We start from the raw sequence: 20,201 nt of genomic DNA, 5'->3' as shown, positions 1-20,201 counted from the left end.
CTTTTCCATAAAGGCTTTGAAATGGTTGACACTGTTGACCTCATCAATAGCATCTGCCGCTACCAATTCTTGTCTATGGTTCATACAATGCCACGTAAAAAGTTTTGGGTATTTTTAACACAATCTTGTCACCACACCAGAGTTCATGCCTAGAATAACACTAGCCCCATCAGATACAAATGAAACACAGTTTTCTTGAAGATAACTGTCAGTGAATCCAGCATTCCTTAAGCATTCAAGGAGTGCTGAGACAATACCCTCAGCTCTCTGATTTTCAAGTTCCACAAGGTCAAGGAACAAAAAAATAGGACTTTCACCTTCAATAGAGGCTTTAAGAGTGACGATCATGGCAGCTTTTGTACTGAGAGTACTAGAGTACTGAGAGTTTGTTTTTACTGCAATACCAATAAAATGTAAGGCTGTAGTTAATCCATACCCCATAAGTTAGCATTAAAGTATGTACAGTATGACTTTAAAGTAATGGAGGGATGAACATGGGATTTTCATGTTCGGATATTCACTCATAATTTAAATATTCGTTCGGATATTTGTTCGTTTTCAAAATGTAATAAAAGCCATTATATTGCTCAGAATGCAGGCAGAGACTGCATAGCAGCAGGGGGTGTGGCCCCTGTGTGTGCCTTTATTTTACAGCAAGATGTTAGAATATGTAATACGTAAAAGTAGAAAAATATTCCAGGACTAAAGAATACATTGTGTAGGCCTTACTTTACCCAAGTGAATTAACTACAAAACAACGGATGCTAAATGCTAAAAAGGTATTGACAATGGCGACCCAGGGGACTTTTTCGACCTGAAAAAAGAAACAAGGACCAGGGGTCACAAATGGAGATTAGATAAAGGGGCATTCAGAACAGAAAATAGGAGGCACTTTTTTACACAGAGAATTGTGATGGTCTGGAACCAACTCCCCTGTAATGTTGTTGAAGCTGACACCCTGGGATCCTTCAAGAAGCTGCTTGATGAGATTCTGGGATCAATAAGCTACTAACAACCAAACGAGCAAGATGAGCCGAATGGCCTCCTCTCATCTGTAAACTTTCTTATGTTCTTATTAGGGATGCACCGAATCCAGTATTCAGATTTGGCCCAAATACCTACTTTTTAGGCAGGGTTCGGATTCGGCCAAATACTTAGGATTCGGTGAACCGAATCCAAATCTTATATGTCCGCCCAGACGCACATCCATTTTAATACATCCCTCCAATGTGTGCAATTCTTCTTTAAATAAAATACATGAATCCGGTATTGAACGTAACTGTTGTATTTAATAACAAGAACACGTTTGATGAACTCTGTCTCGACTCCCTAAATTATTGGTGGCGCACGCACTAAACACGCAGCTGCTGAATGCAAACATACCCCCGTATGCAACAGCACATTACATAACACTTTTCATGGAGTAAAGTATGCAGTAAACCTGTAATATATAGTAAAGGCAAACTGTTGTAGACTTTTGTGCTTTGTTGCTTTGTCTGTCAAATGTGTTCTAGAGATCATACTGAGATAAATAAATAAATAAATAAATAAATAAATCGTGGCAGACAAATATATATTTTTTGTAACTTTACATCTGTCAGGTGTGCAAGATGTTGTTGAACAATATGCTTTAGTAAATTACATTTTACGTTATTGCGATGTGCCAATACAAGTTGAAAAATTTGGGAACTGCTGTTTTATTAAAATAATTTTTAAACTATTTCATAGCCTATCTGAATGTGTTAAACACACGGTGCATTTAAATGGGTTTTATTTCGTAGGGAGATCATTCAGGTGACTCATCACAGTAATTTTTTCTTCATAGCTCTCAGTCTCAGATCAGGTGACACAGGTTGAAACGTCATTAAAGAAATGAGTGGGTTATGGTAAAGATGCAGCTCTCCTTTCTTGTAAAGGTAAAGTAAACAGTTCTGTATTTTGACATTTCTGTTGGGGGGGGGGGCTAGCGGTAAATTGTGTACATTTCAAACTGAAATCTTGTTCAGGGATATATTCGGTAATAAAAATACTATTAACTAAAAGGCTCAAAACTATAGATTGTGTGCGTCCCTTGTTAGTAGGTGCCAGTCTGTTTTTCGTTCAACAGTTTCCTTCAGTTTTCTTGACAGTTTTTGTAGATTCGGTATTCGGCCGAACCTTTTGAGATGGATTCGGTATTCGTCCGAATCCCAAAAACTTGGATTCGGTGCATCCCTAGTTCTTATGTTCTACCAGTACAACAGGTTGCCAACATTTCTGAGCAAAATAGGTTTTATGAGTGTGATTCTTTTTCTTCTTTTGTAGTATACTTTGTAATTAATTTTCTGTCACAGAATCGCAGTTCAGTTTTTTCATTCAGCCATTTTCATCTTGTTGTTTAGGAGTGGAGGTGGAGGGCATTCCTTTGAAAAAGGGACTGACAGTGATGTGAACCAATGACAGACCAAGACTATTGCGGTGCAGTGTAAGGATGTGAGGGCAATAGTTAAATCTATTTTTGCTCCTATGATGAGGTTTTAACCAATCACAGGCCAGAATTTCGAAGCACTGATTTACACCATGTGTAAAGTAACTGAATGTACCTTTTTAAGTATAAGAATTCCATCTTGAGTGTGCTCGTTTGTTGTAATGTCAAACATGTTTCCACCATCTCCTGGAACTATGCTGTACTCAATCTCAGCACTTTTACCAGCATCAGGGTCGTGAGCTTTAATTCTTCCAACAGATGATCCCACACGAGAAGACTCTGGCACTCGAAGGTGGAAGATACCTATTATAAAATAATAAAACAATATTGTTTAAAAGCCCTTTTAAATTACTGGAACATATAATGAAAATATGGATGAACCATGTTTTCAACAAAAACAGTTTCCATTATATAATAATAATAATAATAATAATAATAATAATAATAATAATAATAATAATAATAATAATAATAATACTCTATTTTTATATAGCGTCTTTCATAGTGGACCACCATCACAAAGCGCTTTACAGAGTTAGGCTGTGAACTGTGCATTATATGCAGGGTCACTTACAATAGGACATTGATTTAACATCTCATCCGCAGGATGGAGCACAAGGAGGTTAAGTGACTTGCTCAGGGTCACACAGTGAGTCAGTCAGTGGCAGAGGTAGGATTTGAACCGGTGACCTTCTGGTTACAAGTCCTGAACTTATAAAACCAACAATGCATCAAACATAAAACCACAGCCATATTTGAAATATATGAAGGTGGTTATGTACTGGTACCCATCATAAATAGAGTATGTACAATGAGATAGTAGAAGCACACTCCGAGGTGTATTTTAGTGTGAGCCACATTCAAGATCACTCCAAGTAGCAGCTTTTTTAGCAGGACATCTAGTAAATTGTGTGCCTCAAAAACAGCTAGATTCGGTGATAGGAATAAGACTTCCATTGCATAACATTTTGATGCATTCCTAGTTTTACTATGAGTTTAATAAGACACACCTGAGCTTGTTACCTATACACTGGTGCTAATCAAGCACATTTTAAAAACCTGGAATGCATGAAAGTGCTATGCAATATGAGTCATATATCGATCCCTGAAATTGCTTGCCACTTCCGCATGAGCATGTCAGGCAGATCAGCAAAGGCTAGCATCTTATCTGCTCACTGTTAAACATTACAAAAAATGAACAGTCTCCCAAGTAAGCTTACTTAGCTGCTGCACGGGACCCAGTGAGTCAGTTAAATACTGTAATACCTAATTGGAATTAGATTACCTTATTAATAATAGTAATCAACATATTTAAATGTGTTGATTATACCACACCTGCCAACGCTCCTATTACAGTGACAAACACCTGTAACTCCAATGCAGACATAAATATCAGAAGATTAAAGGTGAGGTGATAACGGACAGGTAGAAAGAGCTTTTGGTAAATCAATCCAACCCCCAATTATCCCATAAAGAAGTCCAACAAAAGTCAGTTATTCCTGAGTCATTGACACATCTTTTTAGCCTGTGGAATATATTACCATCAAATATTCTTTTAATACTGCGACAGATATTGAACCATTTCATTAGCATACAGTATACAATTATTATTTTCTTACTTTTTAATGTCCCTTGTTCACAGTTCCCCAGCTTTAAGGAGATGTTTTGTAGATATATTACCGGTAATCCTATATCATTTTGTATTCTTAATAATTACCCTCTTGAATTTATTTTAAAATCTAGAGGTTTATGTTGACAGATCGTTTGACAGATGCAGTCTCCATTTCAGCATGCTGATCAGATTTATGACTACATTTCTTAAACCAATGCATTTCTTGATTTGTACTAGATTAAGTATAATGGAATAAACACTGGGTATTGGGATATGTAAAATATTTAAAGATGATTATTACACTTTGTTCTGCTTATTATCTACATGCCACTACTGTTTCAATGACATACTTTACTCTAACACGGATACAATCTTTTTTAAATCAATTGGAGATCAAAGAACATTTCTGATATTCAAATTTAGAGACATACTGAGGAGATATTTCTAATGATGACCATATAAAATGATATAATGCACAATTGTACTTTTCCAGGGATATATGATTTTGGAATTATTGGAACACAAGAACATGCAACTCTTTAATGATTGTTTTAACAGATACAGGGTATTTGTTGCTTATTCTAAAATACAGTATATGCATACTGTATAACCAATGTAAAGTTTCAGGTCTTTCAAAAGTTAACTTTTCGTAGAATATTGGAGGTATGTGGAGAGGGTTTGTGTCCTGCATTGCTTCGTTTCCTGATTTAACGACACAAAACAAAACCAAGACCTTAGGACAAACAAGATGATAATAAGGAAACTGTTGGATAAATATGGAACTGTCAATCAATCAATCAATCAATCAATCAATCAATCAATCAATATTTATTTATGTAGCGCACTTCATATCAATAACTTCGTCTCTGAGTGCTTTATATAAAATAAAAAGTACATAAATAAGAAAATATCTGCATAGCTGAGAAAATACATGAATGATTAAATGAAATACACAACAATTAAATAGCAACAACAGCATTACCCCCTGTGCTGAACACTCTCGGAGACTGCACAGTGGTTGGTGGACATGCCATAAACAGAACGGGCCAGTGTGTCAGCATGAAAACTTTTGTGGCCAATACACGTGTTGTGTTGGCCAGTCCTAGTAAAAGAGCCATATTGTGTTGTACTGGTGCTTCCACTGCCAGATGTTACTGAGAGGGTGGCTTTCTTGTTGCTCTTTAGAAAATTCAACACAAAGCTGATGGTGCTAGCAGCAATGCGACCGCCGCTAAGTCATGAGTTGATTATGTTAACCACCTCACATAAGTGAGTGCTATTTTGTGGATTGACTCAAAGTAGTTGCTGAAATACAAGGTTTTAGTTTAATAAAGTTTATTGACAAGCTGCAGTCTTTATTTCATTCTTCCTGCTCTAACAAAGAGTCTAAATAAGCCAATTTTACACAGCACTTTGATAACTGCTTAAATAATTACTACTCAGTTTGGTACTAAGTTGTCTTTCAAAATTAGAAATTGTACGAAAAGTCAGTTTCTTCTGCGTTGCGTGCAATGTTTGCTTACCTTCACTTCTGAGTGGGCTCCAATCATGGCGTCCGTAGTGATACTTGCATTGAATCATGGGATAGCATGATGGAATCACAAGATTGATTGTCCTATCCTGCTTGCTCTGTGTTGGGGCAGGGGAAAGGTGACCCAGAGTGCCACTTGTCCTGCCCACTGGCTATAACTGCTACCAATGTAGCATCACAGTTCAGCCAGCACACAGGGCTGGGGGTCGTGGCCCAGAGTGTCATATGTCCTGCCCGCTGGCTATAACTGCTATAATTTTTTTTTTAGAAAATTGCTTGCTGCACATTCGCCACTCAGTATGCAGTGTATGCGTAATTTCAGTGTGTTATGTATGCATCTCAGTATATAGTGTATGCATTTTAGTATACAGTATATGCATTTGCATATATGGTGTATGCATTTCAGTATATCGTGTATGCATTTGAGTATACAGTGTATGCATTTGAGTATACCGTGTATGCGTCTCAGTATATAGTGTATGCATTTCAATATATATTGTATGAATTTTAGTATACAGTTTATGTATTTCAGTATATAGTGTATGCACCTCAGTATATAGTGTATGTGTCTCAGTATACAGTGTATGCATTTCAGTATATAGTGTATGTGAATATCAGTCAGTGAATTATGCCCCATACGGCACCTCATACAAGGACCCCACATTTAGCAGCGATGTGTTGTCCTGTGCAAGTGAGTAAAGTGATCTGCAAATACAGTCGACTTAACAAGGTAAGATATGTACTTTGCAAGTAGGAATAAAACAAACAAATATCACTTTAATTTTCACTTACTTTTTGGAAATCTGGGTGGATTGTCATTGACATCAGCAAGAGTAATGTTAACAGTGGTTGTTCCAGCTAACCCTCCCAATTGTCCGCCCATGTCCTTAGCCTGGATGAGAACCTGGTACTGCTCTTTCATCTCTCTATCCATGTTTGGTAAAGCTGTCCTTATAACTCCTGGTGAAGTCATGGAATTAAATTAGAAAAAAAAGTAAAGGATTTCATTTCTCAGAAGATAATACATACTTCCTTAGAGCCTAACAATGTTTGAATTAATGATTATGTTCAAAACACTTGCGAGCAGCAGCTTAAATTCTAAATCACAATAATGAGACAGACATACATATTTCAGACTTGCTCAGAAAACTGTTCAGAAAAGGGTCTATTGACGTTTGAAACTGGGATCATCAGACCTAATAACTTTCCCCACTGCACTGAGGTTCAAACCGTGTACAACCTTTTCTGACCAGTACAATAAATGACAGGTCAGCACAATATCTTAATGAATCCACTGTACTTGGGTTCTGATATAAACAGGGCAATATAAGGTTACAGTGCAAAACAATATTTAAATACAGTGCAGTTTACAGTAAGTGCAAATACTACTAGAATACAATATTAGATAAGAAGTAGCAAGTTGAGATTAAAAAAAAATTGTATCTGCAATGACATAATAGCAGTGCAATAGTGCAAGGATAGTACCAGCCTTAAGGTGCAAACAATGTATGGGATGAAATTAAACTATTCTACTGTTTTTGCCACAGATCTTTAGGGGATGTTGTGCACTAGTTTGAATTTATTGAACATACCAAGAGTACCAGTCCTTTGCTTCAGACACCAAGAAGAGTTCATCGTTATATTGATGCAGTTAATAGTCGGCATTTCCAAATGGGTCACGGTTCATCTTGCATGGAGAAATTGTCTCTATGTTTTAAGCCATTTTATTGGCATGACATTTTTTTAAGCATTGATGATATACAATGTTTGACCCTTCAGCAGACTTTCTATTGGTTAAAGTGGCCAATTAAAATAATGGACCATCTGGTGCTGCAAGCATACTCTGCCGAGCAGTAATGGTCACTATTAGCACTATTACAGTCGTCAATCTTTGTCATGCGATTCATGATTGAAGTTGCGATTTCAAACTAAAGTTCAATAAATAGCAGGGCTAAAGGGCTTTACATGGGAACCCAGCATGCTCAAAAACCATCACAAATATATCAAAGGGTGTGCTGTGTTATTTGCATAGTTGCATATCCAATGAAAACATATTGCTAATTTATTTTTCCCAGTGGAATTCAACTGGCATCTGACCAGGCTTTTGTTATTATAGCACAAAAAAACTTTATAAATACCTCTATTAACAACCAATATGGGACATACTGTTATTCACCTTTTGTAACAGCTGTTTTATAATTAGAACCATGCTCTAAATCCATAGGAACAGCATTCTTGTGTAGACAACTATTAAATAATTATTGTTTCTACAGTGTAGATAAATTCATATTGTTACTGTATGTGTGCACATAAACATCAGTATATGTATGGAGCTATATACTATATAAGTGGAATGTAAATCAGGCCAGACCTAAAAAAATAAATGCTTCGTCAGAATTGCCACGCCCAAACAAAATGTTTACTTTTATTTCAAATTATGAAAGTGGAAAATTAGTGCATTTCAAAAACTTTTCATCTGTGTTGACCCCAATTATTGCCACGACAGTGCCTTCACAATCTCACTTACCCTACATTTTATTTTCAGTCACCCAGTTCATCACTGCCAGTAGTAAGCTAACAACCATTTCCCCTCTGTGTAGCAGCAGTGTTATTGGTGGTTGCCACAGGGTTTCAAACAACTACATTGCAAAAAGCATACTTTAAACATCCATGTGTATCAAATAACAATACTTTAAGTATATATGTACTGGTATAGTTAAACAAGGTTTTATGTTTTGCTGCGATATTTTTCTATATAGCATAAGTATTTTGTCATGATTCTGTGCTGCATGTAGGCCTACTCTGGGAATACCTTCAAGTTTGACAGTGACTTTATTTTTTATATTAAAAAAGGCACTTTGTATTTCACTTGTTATACTGTTTTGTTTTTTCAAAATATAATACTTGTGTAGCAATAAATCTAAAACCACATTTTGAAGACTTGTGGACCATGTACGAAAATATCTTTCTACTGTATGTTATTATTCCAGTTTTGGTTTGTAATTTGTTGGTACATATATGAACGCCAGATATTTGATTTATATGTGTATTGCACTGATTTAATGTTGTGTTCTCAGTTAAAATGCTTGCACAAAAATAGATTTGCAAAAGGTTTACATTTTTTTTTTGACATGTTCATCGCTTCTTGAAAATAAGCTCTGTGGACGTAAATATGGGGCAGGACAAAGCCCTGCTAAAAATGTATTGTTTTGGTTTTAGAACGGGTGAATTTATGGGTGTATTTAAATGTATTGTGGGTTTATTTAATGAATGAAACCGATTGGTATTTAAGCAATGTGTGTCCTAAAAAATTGTCTTGAGAGAATATTGTATAATATCAAAAACTATGATAATATACTATATTAGATATATTTAGTGTACTGTTATAAAATAAAATGAGTAATAAAATGTCACAACAATCCAACTTATTAGGTCCCGAGTTAAAAAATGAACTAGTATTCGTATACAGTAATTATATATTGTCCCTTTCTTGTTAATGCTCTGTCTGCTCTCTCGCCACCTCTCCCTCCCTGCTTCAAAACTCTGTGCCCAATAACAGCAGCCGCGGCCTCTCAGTTTGTATACCATCACTCTCATTGTCACTCTCATCCTCGTTACTCCCCCAGCTTCATTGGGGCGTGTCTCTTCAGGAATACGGGTAGGAAAAAAAAGGACACATGCTGGAATGTGGTACGTGTTTTTGGTGGTGGTAATTCTTTCGTGTTCAAGATTTGCTTTTGTTTGAACTTTTTATTTTGCTCTGTGAGCAGTGTTTTGCATGCTCAGTTCAGTTATTTGTGATGAATTATGTTCTGGAGGCAGGTCTGCCCCATAAGCAGAATAATACATCTCAAATCTGATTGGTTTACTATGGAAAGGAGGCAGGGTTTTGTTTCAGTGACATTCCTCCAATTGGTTTACATTTGGAGGCAGGGTTATTTTTTACTTCTGACTGTTGAAAGAAGCCACTGATTTGGAGGGAGTTGTTCATTTATATTATATTAACTTACAAACTTTTCAATTTAGAAAGCTTTGTAAGAGGTGTTCCTTAAAAAAAAAAAAAAAAAAACCTGAAGAGAAAATGACCGATTTACATCACATACTTTTAATAAAGCATTTATTTAAGGTTTATGAAGCATCTTCCCCCAAGGCAGATTCTCACACTGACAACGAAGCATCTTCCCCCAAGGCAGATTCTCACACTGACAATGAAGCATCTTCCCCCAAGGCAGATTCTTACACTGACAACGAAGCATCTTCCCCCAAGGCAGATTCTCACACTGACAACGAAGCATCTTCCCCCAAGGCAGATTCTCACACTGATAATGAAGCATCTTCCCCCAAGGCAGATTCTCACACTGACAACGAAGCATCTTCCCCCAAGGCAGATTCTCACACTGACAACGAAGCATCTTCCCCCAAGGCAGATTCTCACACTGACACACACACACACACACACACACACATCTTCCCCAACGGCAGATTCTCACACTGACAATGAAGCATCTTCCCCAGTGCAGATTCTCACATTGACAATGAAGCATCTTTCCCCAGGGCAGATTCTCACACTGACAATGAAGCATCTTCCCCCAGGGCAGATTCTCACACTGACAATGAAGCATCTTTCCCCAGGGCAGATTCTCACACTGATAATGAAGCATCTTCCCCCAGGGCAGATTCTCACACTGATAATGAAGCATCTTCCCCAACGGCAGATTCTCACACTGACTCAAGCATCTTCCCCTAAGGCAGATTCTCATACTGAGAATAACACATATTCTCCCAAGGCAGAGGACAACCATGACAGTAACACATCTGTAAACATAAATATTAATTATCCACACCTGTACATAATTATATACGGCCTATATAATATTATTGTTAAAACGAATGACTATGAATGACCGCTTCTGTGAACTTCATTCTTGCAAACACTTGCATATATTTTTGGTCACGCAGTAAATAATAAACATATTATTTAAATAATAAATTCCCCAGTAATGTTGTTGAAGCTGACACCCTGGGATCCTTCAAGAAGCTGCTTGATGAGATTCTGGGATCAATAAGCTACTAACAACCAAACGAGCAAGATGGGCTGAATGGCCTCCTCTCGTTTGTAAACTTTCTTATGTTCTTATGTTCTAATAGCAAAACAGTATGACATTGTGAAAATGTAGGATGACATTTTGAAACATAGCTCGCTGAATAATACTCAAAATAAGAATATTCTATAGAAAAACCTGACAGGCTCTATTACCAGCCTAAATTAAGTAAAACATTAAAACGATACCTTCCTTATTAATACAACTGGGACTGCATGTTGGAAAATGCTGCTTAATTAATATGAGGGAAGCTTAAACAAATGCTTTATTAAATAAAGAAAAAGCTCTGAAAACAGAGATGTTAAAAAATAAAGCTTAAAAATAAGACTACTTAATTTATACTGTAAAGTATGCAAGCACATTTAGTTAAAATATCAAGTCAAACTTTAAAAGTTTAAGCAAAAGGAACACCTCTTACAAAGCTTTCTAAATCAAAACGTTTGGAAGTTCATATAATATAAATGAACAACTCCCTCCAAATCAGTGGCTTCTTTCAACAGTCAAAAAAGTCAAAAATACCCCCACCTCCAAATGTAAACCAATCAATTGGAGAAATGTAATTGAAACAAAACCCCGCCTCCTTTCCATAGTAAACCAATCAGATTGGAAATGTGTTATTCTGACTGCGAGGCAGATCTGCCCCCAGAACAAAATTCATTGCAAGTAACTGAACTGAGTGTTTTGTATATCTTTTTTAGTTTTTTTTTTGCAATAAATAGGTGCAGCAGTGCTTTCACCCATAGTATCTGTCGGAGCGTCTCCGTCAGCTCCCTGGTTTGGGGACGTCACTACCCAACCGTCCTGCCACAGGCTCCGTAAGACCGAGGAACAATATATACATTTTTTTAGGTCTGACCTTAAACAGCTTTTTAAATGTGTAATTACAGTACTTTTAATATATTTTAAATCATTTGGGATTTCAATTTATTACCCCTTCATATAAACTGCTCAAAATTTGGTTTCTAGCTAGTTCTGTTGTTATGTAACTAAAGCCAGTTTTATGATGTGTTTTTTTTTTTAAAGCTATAACTTAACACAGTTTACAAATTCCACGTGCGTTACGAGGTGTTATCATATTTCTGTTTTCAGTTTTCTGCACTGATATGTTTACTGAACTAATAAACTCTCAATTAACACATTGACAAGATAACATATGACACCTAGAACACAGTCTAAAAAGGTAAAGTGTAGAAAGTAAAGTAGCTTGCAATGACTCGGGCAATCAGCTGACAGGGGTCACTGTGACCTTCATACCCAGAATGTGGAAAAAATAACAAAAAATATCCATAAGTTAATCAAACTGTGGAACGTTGTATTTTACTATAATGCATCAGAAAAAGAAGATTGTATGTGATTACCTGTTTTAGGGTCAACTGAGAAGTAAGGTTGTCCTTGTAAAATACTGTATACAACTCTGGCACTGTTGCCATAGGTTGGATCATCAGCATCTGTAGCACTTATCTGCATCACATAGGTTCCTTTTGAGAGAGAGAGAGAAAAAAAAGATATATATTATTATTATTATTATTTATTTCTTAGCAGACGCCCTTATCCAGGGCGACTTACAATTGTTACAAGATATCACATTATACATTATTTCACATTATACAGATATCACATTATTTTTACATACAATTACCCATTTATACAGTTGGGTTTTTACTGGAGCAATCTAGGTAAAGTACCTTGCTCAAGGGTACAACAGCAGTGTCCCCCACTGGGGATTGAACCCACAACCCTCCGGTCAAGAGTCCAGAGCCCTAACCACTACTCCACACTGCTGCCCATATATATATATATACACACACACACACACACACTGAAGACAGCACCAAAATAAACATCATTGGCTTCTAAATGTAATAAATGTTATCCATTCTATTCTACAACAAAAGCAAAAGTAATATGCTGGCTACAGGTTTTGTTTAATTTGGATTACTTTCAAGTGAATTTCAGCTTCATACAATTGCATATTTTGAGAAAACACAGGGCTATTACTATGATCTGAGTACATCTACACCCTTTCCATGTGGGCCAGTGAGAATTGAGAGGTGCACCCACAGCCACAGCCTAGCATTGGGTGTACCTCGGTGCCACTTTACCTGACCAGAAAAGAATGAAGATGTTATTAATGTAAAAACATTATTCACACCAAAGCTGTTACAAATTCTGAAATAGTTCTGAAAGGCAACCCAAGATCGAACACATCTACCAGACAGTTATAATTTATAGACAGTAGAGGTGATACTGGTTGTTTAACTCTCTTCTCACCCTCTTGCTTGTGGCATTGTAAATCTGTCAAAATGTGAAATATTGGATTTATTTTATGTGTTAGTCATAAACTATGACATCAAGGCACAAGGTCCTGGCTAGCTCCAAAAAAAAAAAATCCAATGTTTTTAGTTGGGCCTTGACATTCTCCATATAATATAGCTCCAGCCATACAAAAAATGCATAAATAGGCAATGTTACATCATAAAGTCACATTGCCAATTCATGACTACCAACATATTTCTTTTTTTAATTCTCAGTGCTATGTCTTTTAAACTGCTGATCCAAGCACTGAAAAGGTCGACCCGTTTTGAAATTCCCACATTAGGCAAACACAATAAAGAAAACTGCCTTCAATATAAACCTTGTGAAAACATACTTACAACAGGCAGGAGACAGACTAGACACTTACATGAAATAGGCATTGGGGAGCTCCATGTTCACTTAGCCCACTTTTTTATACTATAAAAAGTGGAATCCTTATAGTACAAAAATAGAGAATGGAGCTGAAATTAATTTTATGATATCACCTGATACCCTTGATGCAATTCAAACCTCATAATTCACAGCAGTCTGTCTATTATTCTCTATAGGAAGCATATAATATGCTTGCAGCTGTTATGAGGTAACACATCCTACAGGAAAGTAAATAACACACTGACACATTGATTATGCAAATTCTTCCCAATTCCATAATATGACTAACACACTTTTCTCAAGATAGTGTAGTTATCTTTTCTTCATTCCCAGATCCTTTATGAGATTTGTTTCTTAAATGGTGCACTCGCTTTCCAACAACATATGTTATGTCATGTGGTAGGTCATCTTAAAATAGTTTACAGTCCTGGTTGGAATAAATACCAACAGTGAGTAAGGTTCCTTCTAAACTGTACTGGTGAGCTACAGTAATTATAATTAGGCAGTCAAATGTGTTTATTCTGTCATACCTTCATATGTCTGTAGTGTGTACTTATATCTTCTAAAACTTTAAGTTAGTCATTCATAGCAGTTGTTAATGATCATTGTTGCTGATTGTGGAATTACATGTATACATTTTTGTTTCATTTGATATTTTATTTTCCCAAAAAACTAAACTTTCGTTGGCATTCTAAAAAGAAATGTTGAACTTGAGATTATTAGCATTTTTAGCATTTTTTAAAATTTAAAATCAGGTCAACACAACAATATGTGATCTGTTAAAAAGGCTGTCATAAAACTATGAATCTTATTTAATGAATTTCTATTGTATTAAGTGATGTTAAGTTCCGTCAAAAATTATTGTCATTTTCTGAAAGCATCCAAGGCATGTGCTGAAAATGCAATTCGTTGTTCAATGGTGGAAAAGGTGTGATTTTATTTGTTATACTGTATTACTCTAGTATGTGAATATGTGCACAATTATAATACAATAATATGTCTATCTGTTTATGGTACTGTACAAATAGCAGTGCAATAAAAAAAAGTAGATCAAACCTCGAATACAACCAGGCGTGCCTGGTATAACTGAAGGTGTCCTCTTTCACTAGAACAAGTCTAATATATATAATATTTTTATAACACCCCCCCCCCCCCCTCGCCGATAAACATCACAGATGAGGAACCATGATATTTATGACTCACCGCAGTGCTTCATCACCATTCTGATTAGGGAATGGCAAGCTCAGAGCATATTAACTTGTTCTGTCACAAGCATGAAAAAAGTAAATCTCTGGTATTATGTATTATGAGGAAAAATCTTGCTGATGCTGAAATCTGATCTCCCTTATGGGGTAAGCTGTTTTCTTCCACTGAAAAGTGTACACGCCATTTACTAAGGCAAAATAAAAAGCCAGAAAACTTAAAATACTGATAAGCAGAGGGGTGCATGTTTACCCACACAGAAAGAGAGGAGACACAATAGTACTAAGTGAGTATAGTAAAAAAAAATATTCAATGAGTGAGGGGTTATATAAACACAAAATATTCAATGAGAGGGGTTATATAAACACAAAATATTCAGTGAGTGAGAGGTTATATACACACAAAATATTCAATGAGTGAGGGGTTATATAAACACAAAATATTCAATGAGTGAGGGGTTATATAAACACAAAAGGACAAAGTTGTTTATGTTTTTACTACAATCTCAAGTGCAGCAAGTCTCATCTGGCTAATCTTGCTGTGTTTTTCAAAACAAAAACCCAGACAGAGAGGGAGTACATAGAATTCAAAAACAACAAACAGCTCTATATCCACGGAGAATCAGGATCTAATAGGATACTCATAAATCAATTGATCGACTGAAAACGTTTGAATGTTTTAAAGTTGCACAGTGACTTACAGATACATGTTCTAATAACACTGTGACATAGACAGTTCAGAGGTGAAGTCACAATCCTAAAAGAATGCATTGTCTTCCAGGTTCAGTCCATGGGGAAATTCAGAGGTTCCATAAGAGAGCGCTTTGGACTATCAGTGCATTATTTGCTTAACAATTTTGACTGCATATATATGATAAATTACCCATTAGTGGCTGTGGAAGGGTGAGGGTATTCACTGACACGGGAGACAGAAGATTTTATTTGGAAACACCGCACAGGTGCCCAGATTTATTTATTTTTCTTATTAATTGTTTTATTTACTATATCCCGCAGAGGGCGCTGTTGTCCGTGGTCTGGATACTGCCGACAGTAAACCAGGACCACGGGGTTACCAACACAGGTATCCAACTCCATGCACCTTCAAGTGCTCAAAAGTAATAATGAAAACAGAAGGCGAAAGAAAAAGGGAAAATAAAACACAGTAATAAAACTAGAAACAAAAGTGCTGCTTATCGTCCCCTCGGGTAGGTAATTATTTCTTTTATTTTTTAAATTATTTTTACAGAAGGCTGTCCCCTCAGTCGGGCTCGCCTGCTCCTTATTTCATGCCGGCCTCTTCTGCCAGCGACACTGTACTTCCCCCAACACGGCCACCCGAGCACATAACCAAGTCAGTTCTTATGGGCCGAGCAGTCTCCCAAGGCCCGCCCCTCAGCCACTCAGAGAGAGGGAAAGCACACACACACTCTTCCCCACCGCTCCGTGTCATCGCCATGGCCGACAGGCGGATCCCACGAGACTGCTGCCCTCTACCTGCAGTAATACGGATGTGCCAGACAGTCAGTCCAGATCTCGCCTGTTACAGTGGCCAATTCAGTTAAACTCCAGAAAGCCATTCCCAAATTTGCAATGATTACCAAAAAGCTGGATTAACATGTTTTATGTCCCAAAACCATAGCCTTGCTGACATAAAGATTCTTCCAATAAAAAAGTGTAGAATCCTAGCATGTTGGATACAAGGGAAAACATTATAAAGGCTTTACTTTTTAAACCACAGCACCACTCAGACTCCAGCTTCCAGTGAATGACTCGAACATTGATCTATACTGTATTTCAAGGGGCCTGACTACCATTTTGGCACTGCTGTCTGTCTATATCTTTCTCTCTATTTACTATAAAGAATACAATTATTCAGTAAATAATAGCAAATCAGTAAGACATTGTGAAAATGTAGGATGACATTTTGAAACATAGCTCGCTGAATAATACTCAAAATAAGAATATTCTATAGAAAAACCTGACATGCTCTATTACATGTCTATGGTTTGGCTACAGTACCTAAACGGATAGAAGATTTTAGACAATATGTGAAGGAAAGGCTAAAAATAGCTTTCGATATTTCGCTTGGCCAATCCAGCCGTCTTTGGGGAAAGTTTGCAATTAAACCTCCAGCCTTGGGCTTTTCTTTTATACATGCCAGCTGACTTTCGGTTAACATTTAATTTTCTTGAAGTGTCCTATTCAAATTTTACATTGGAAGAGTATTATTGATTCTGAAAAGTATATGTCTATGGGGCCTCATTGCTGTGCCCCATGAATCCAATGGCAACATGCCATCTACCTCATTATGTTTAGGTACTGTATTCCCATGTTTCTTTGTAAACTAATTTGTAATGCTGCATTGTATTATCTTTCCATCCACAAGAAAACAGCTTGCAAAATTTAAATATTGCCCAAATCCAAATAATTTGGAGGCTAGTGTTAGTTTTATATTTGTATTGTTCCATTTGAAAATGTGTTTAAAACATAATAATAATAATAATAATAATAATAATAATAATAATAATAATAATAATAATAACACAGTGTAACAATTTTTTTTTTTTTCTTTGGTTCCTGGGTAGTAAGTGTTATTTCCTAATTGCTTATGCCTCAAAGGTACAGAAAATGGCTATTATTCCCCACAAACTTTGCTTTTGTGACCAGGACAGTGATATTTTGAAATTTACCTATTTTCCAGAACATTCCAGATAGATTCAGTGCTGAGTAAACTTGGAGTAACTTCTAGAACTTTCTAGAACTTTCCAGTAATATAAATAGTAGTATAAATACAGGGGCCTTAAGCCCACCAGTTCAGTTTAGTTCCAGCTGCCTAAGTGGATACATATCTGTATTTTTCTGAGATGGCATCAAGAGGCTGCAAGCATCCGACAGACGCATTTTGCTATGTCTGCGGCCAATTTATCAAGACAAGAGCGAAAAAGTACTCCGTGGAAGCATCTGCTAAGATGTGTGAGGCCTACAAGGCATATTTCAGCATGCCTGTCGGGGATCAAGACAAACCCTGGGCACCTCATTTCACCTGCGAGCACTGCAAAAAAACTCTGGAAGGTAAGATGGACAATTGTTGCTCGGAATTTTATGTTATAAAATTTGTTAAAATTTTTAAAATTGTAAATGTTTTTAATTTTAAAATGTTTTACAATTTTCAATGTTATTGAAAAAATATATCATATATGAAAAATGTTGCGAGAATCTCTTACACATTAGTCATGGGTGAAATAAATGTATTTTTGTAGGATGGTACAGAGGGGAAAAGAGAGCCATGAAGTTCGCTATCCCAAGAATTTGGCGGGAACCCACTGACCACTCAAGCAACTGCTACTTCTGCATGGTGGACCCTTCCAAGCAGACCAAGTTCTCTGTGGGGAGGAACGACGTCAAGTGGGAACCACTGGTGGACCCCCGGAAGGTGCTGATGCCACCACTGCACATCAAATTGGGCCTTATGAAACAATTTGTCAGAGCTCTAGATAAGGAGTCGGCAGCCTTCAAGTACCTTCAAGACTTCTTCCCTAAGCTGTCTGAGGCAAAGGTCAAAGCCGGTGTCTTCGTCGGACCACAGATAAAGAAGATCCTGGAGTGCAATGAATTCCCCAAGAAGCTCACTAGTAAGGAGAAAGCGGCTTGGAACAGCTTTGTCGCAGTGGTTCGGGGCTTCCTGGGCAATCACAAGGCCGAAAACTAGGTGGAGCTGGTTGAGACTCTGGTGAAGAACTACGGCACAATGGGCTGTAGGATGTCCCTCAAAGTCCATATCCTTGATGCTTATCTTGATAAATTCAAGGAGAACATGGGAGCGTACTCGGAGGAGCAAGGCGAGCGCTTCCACCAGGATATACTGGACTTTGAACGCCGCTACCAAGGACAGTATAACGAGAACATGATGGGAGACTACATTTGGGGGCTGATTCGTGAAAGTGATTTACAGTATAATCGTAAATCTCGAAAAACTACTCACTTCTAAATCTTTTGTAGTCATTTTTGTATTACTTTAGTATAAATACATGTTAATTTGGATTCATATGTTGTTTTTTTCTGACTTTATGTGAATGAAAAGACACAAATTTGCCAGTTTTCTCATTGGAAATAGGTCAATTTCAAAATATTTATTATTTATTTCTTAGCAGACGCCCTTATCCACTGTCCTGGTCACAAAAGCAAAGTTTGTGGGGAATAATACTCATTACATATTACTCATTATATTTCTTTCTCCTTTATTGTCCTGTGATTATTGTTACTATTTAACTGTACATCTGGTAATCCATTTATTAAATATGTCAAACAGGTTTTAAAATTGTTGTTGTATAACAAACAACTTAATAATTTAGTGGCTGTAGCAAATAGTAAATTGTAATCATTACAATAGATGTGACTTTGCGGAAGTCATAAGGAATGAAAATCTAAAAAATCAACTGAAGTCACATAAAGGCTTTTTGTAAGAGAATAGCGAGCGTTAGTTAAAAAAAACTAAATTAGATAAATTACTTAACTTAATAGATACACACATGTATTCTGTAGATACATATTATAGATCTATGCATTAATTATACTGTAGTATTTTTCATATGCATGCAATTTGAGTTTCTCAAAGCGTACATTGTCAAACTATTTTAAATGTTTTGTTTATAAATCTAAATAGTCCTTGTATCGCATCAAAAGGAGCGTAGGTTACTGAAGAAGAAGCTGTGTATGTACCTGTTGGGATCTCTGTTATGCATTTATTAAGCTCTGTACTCATCCAGTTAATCCTGATTGTGCGCACACACACGATGAAAGCTGTTATGTTTAGGGTTTACCTCAGATGTATTACACCCACCATACAGGTTTATAGGGATCATTAAAACATAATGTAAAGACGCTTAATAGACAGTGTAGGCTTTCACAAGGGGTGATTGATACCACTTGAAATATATGTAAGTGAACTGTGATAGCATGCAGTGAAGGCATGCTTTGCGGACAGAAACAGTGGTAAAAATAGCTTCAATATAGAGATGCAAAGAATGCCCTTGTGGAAATTCTAATTTCCTGTATTCAATATGTGGTGCAACTGTCAGTGTAAGCAGCAAAATTGCTCTGAGGATAACCAAAGCATGCAATTGTGTTCTGCTGAACATGCACATTTTAGATCAAATTCTGACATGCTTGTCTAAATATTCAATGTTCACTGTTTAATTGTGTCTCATTCTGAAAAAAAATATAGTTGCTGGTACTCAATCGGGCCTATTCAATTGATATATATATATATATATATATATATATAAATATATATATATATATATATATATATATATATAATTGAACAGAAAAGACCTTTTTAATGCTGCCCTCTTTACAAAGCAATATGTCAATGAATATGTTTTTGTTGTACTGATTTTTATTACATGAGAGTAGCTGTTATTTACTTCATTCTAGTATTACTCGGCTTTTGCCAAGATAAAATGAGATAGTAGCAGACCAACCAAGATTTAGCTTTGCTGTAATGTATCAGCTTTCAGTGCCTTTCCTCTGCCAGGTAATGTGGATTTCCTATTGGCCCGGTGTTGATGGCTGAAGTGTAATGCTGGCTCCAGGGATC

General features: G+C 36.5%; 1 protein-coding gene across 3 annotated transcripts in view; it reads right to left on the bottom strand.

The window, feature by feature from the left end:
* Positions 1–20,201, bottom strand: part of LOC117399447 (cadherin-12-like) — a 103,532-nt gene that overhangs the window by 21,152 nt on the left and 62,179 nt on the right. For all 3 annotated transcript variants that reach the window (XM_059023101.1, XM_033998604.3, XM_033998603.3), the window contains 3 exons: positions 12,071–12,190; positions 6,403–6,570; positions 2,583–2,770 (listed from right to left, as the gene is read on the bottom strand). In XM_059023101.1, coding sequence (XP_058879084.1) covers positions 2,583–2,770; positions 6,403–6,570; positions 12,071–12,190 — 476 coding nt within the window. The remainder of the gene's footprint in view (positions 1–2,582; positions 2,771–6,402; positions 6,571–12,070; positions 12,191–20,201) is intronic.

Source organism: Acipenser ruthenus, chromosome 4 (assembly GCF_902713425.1).
Source record: "Acipenser ruthenus chromosome 4, fAciRut3.2 maternal haplotype, whole genome shotgun sequence".
Taxonomy (NCBI): domain Eukaryota; kingdom Metazoa; phylum Chordata; class Actinopteri; order Acipenseriformes; family Acipenseridae; genus Acipenser; species Acipenser ruthenus.
The sequence above is the reverse complement of the archived record's forward strand: the minus strand, read 5'-3'. Positions and strand labels throughout refer to the sequence as shown.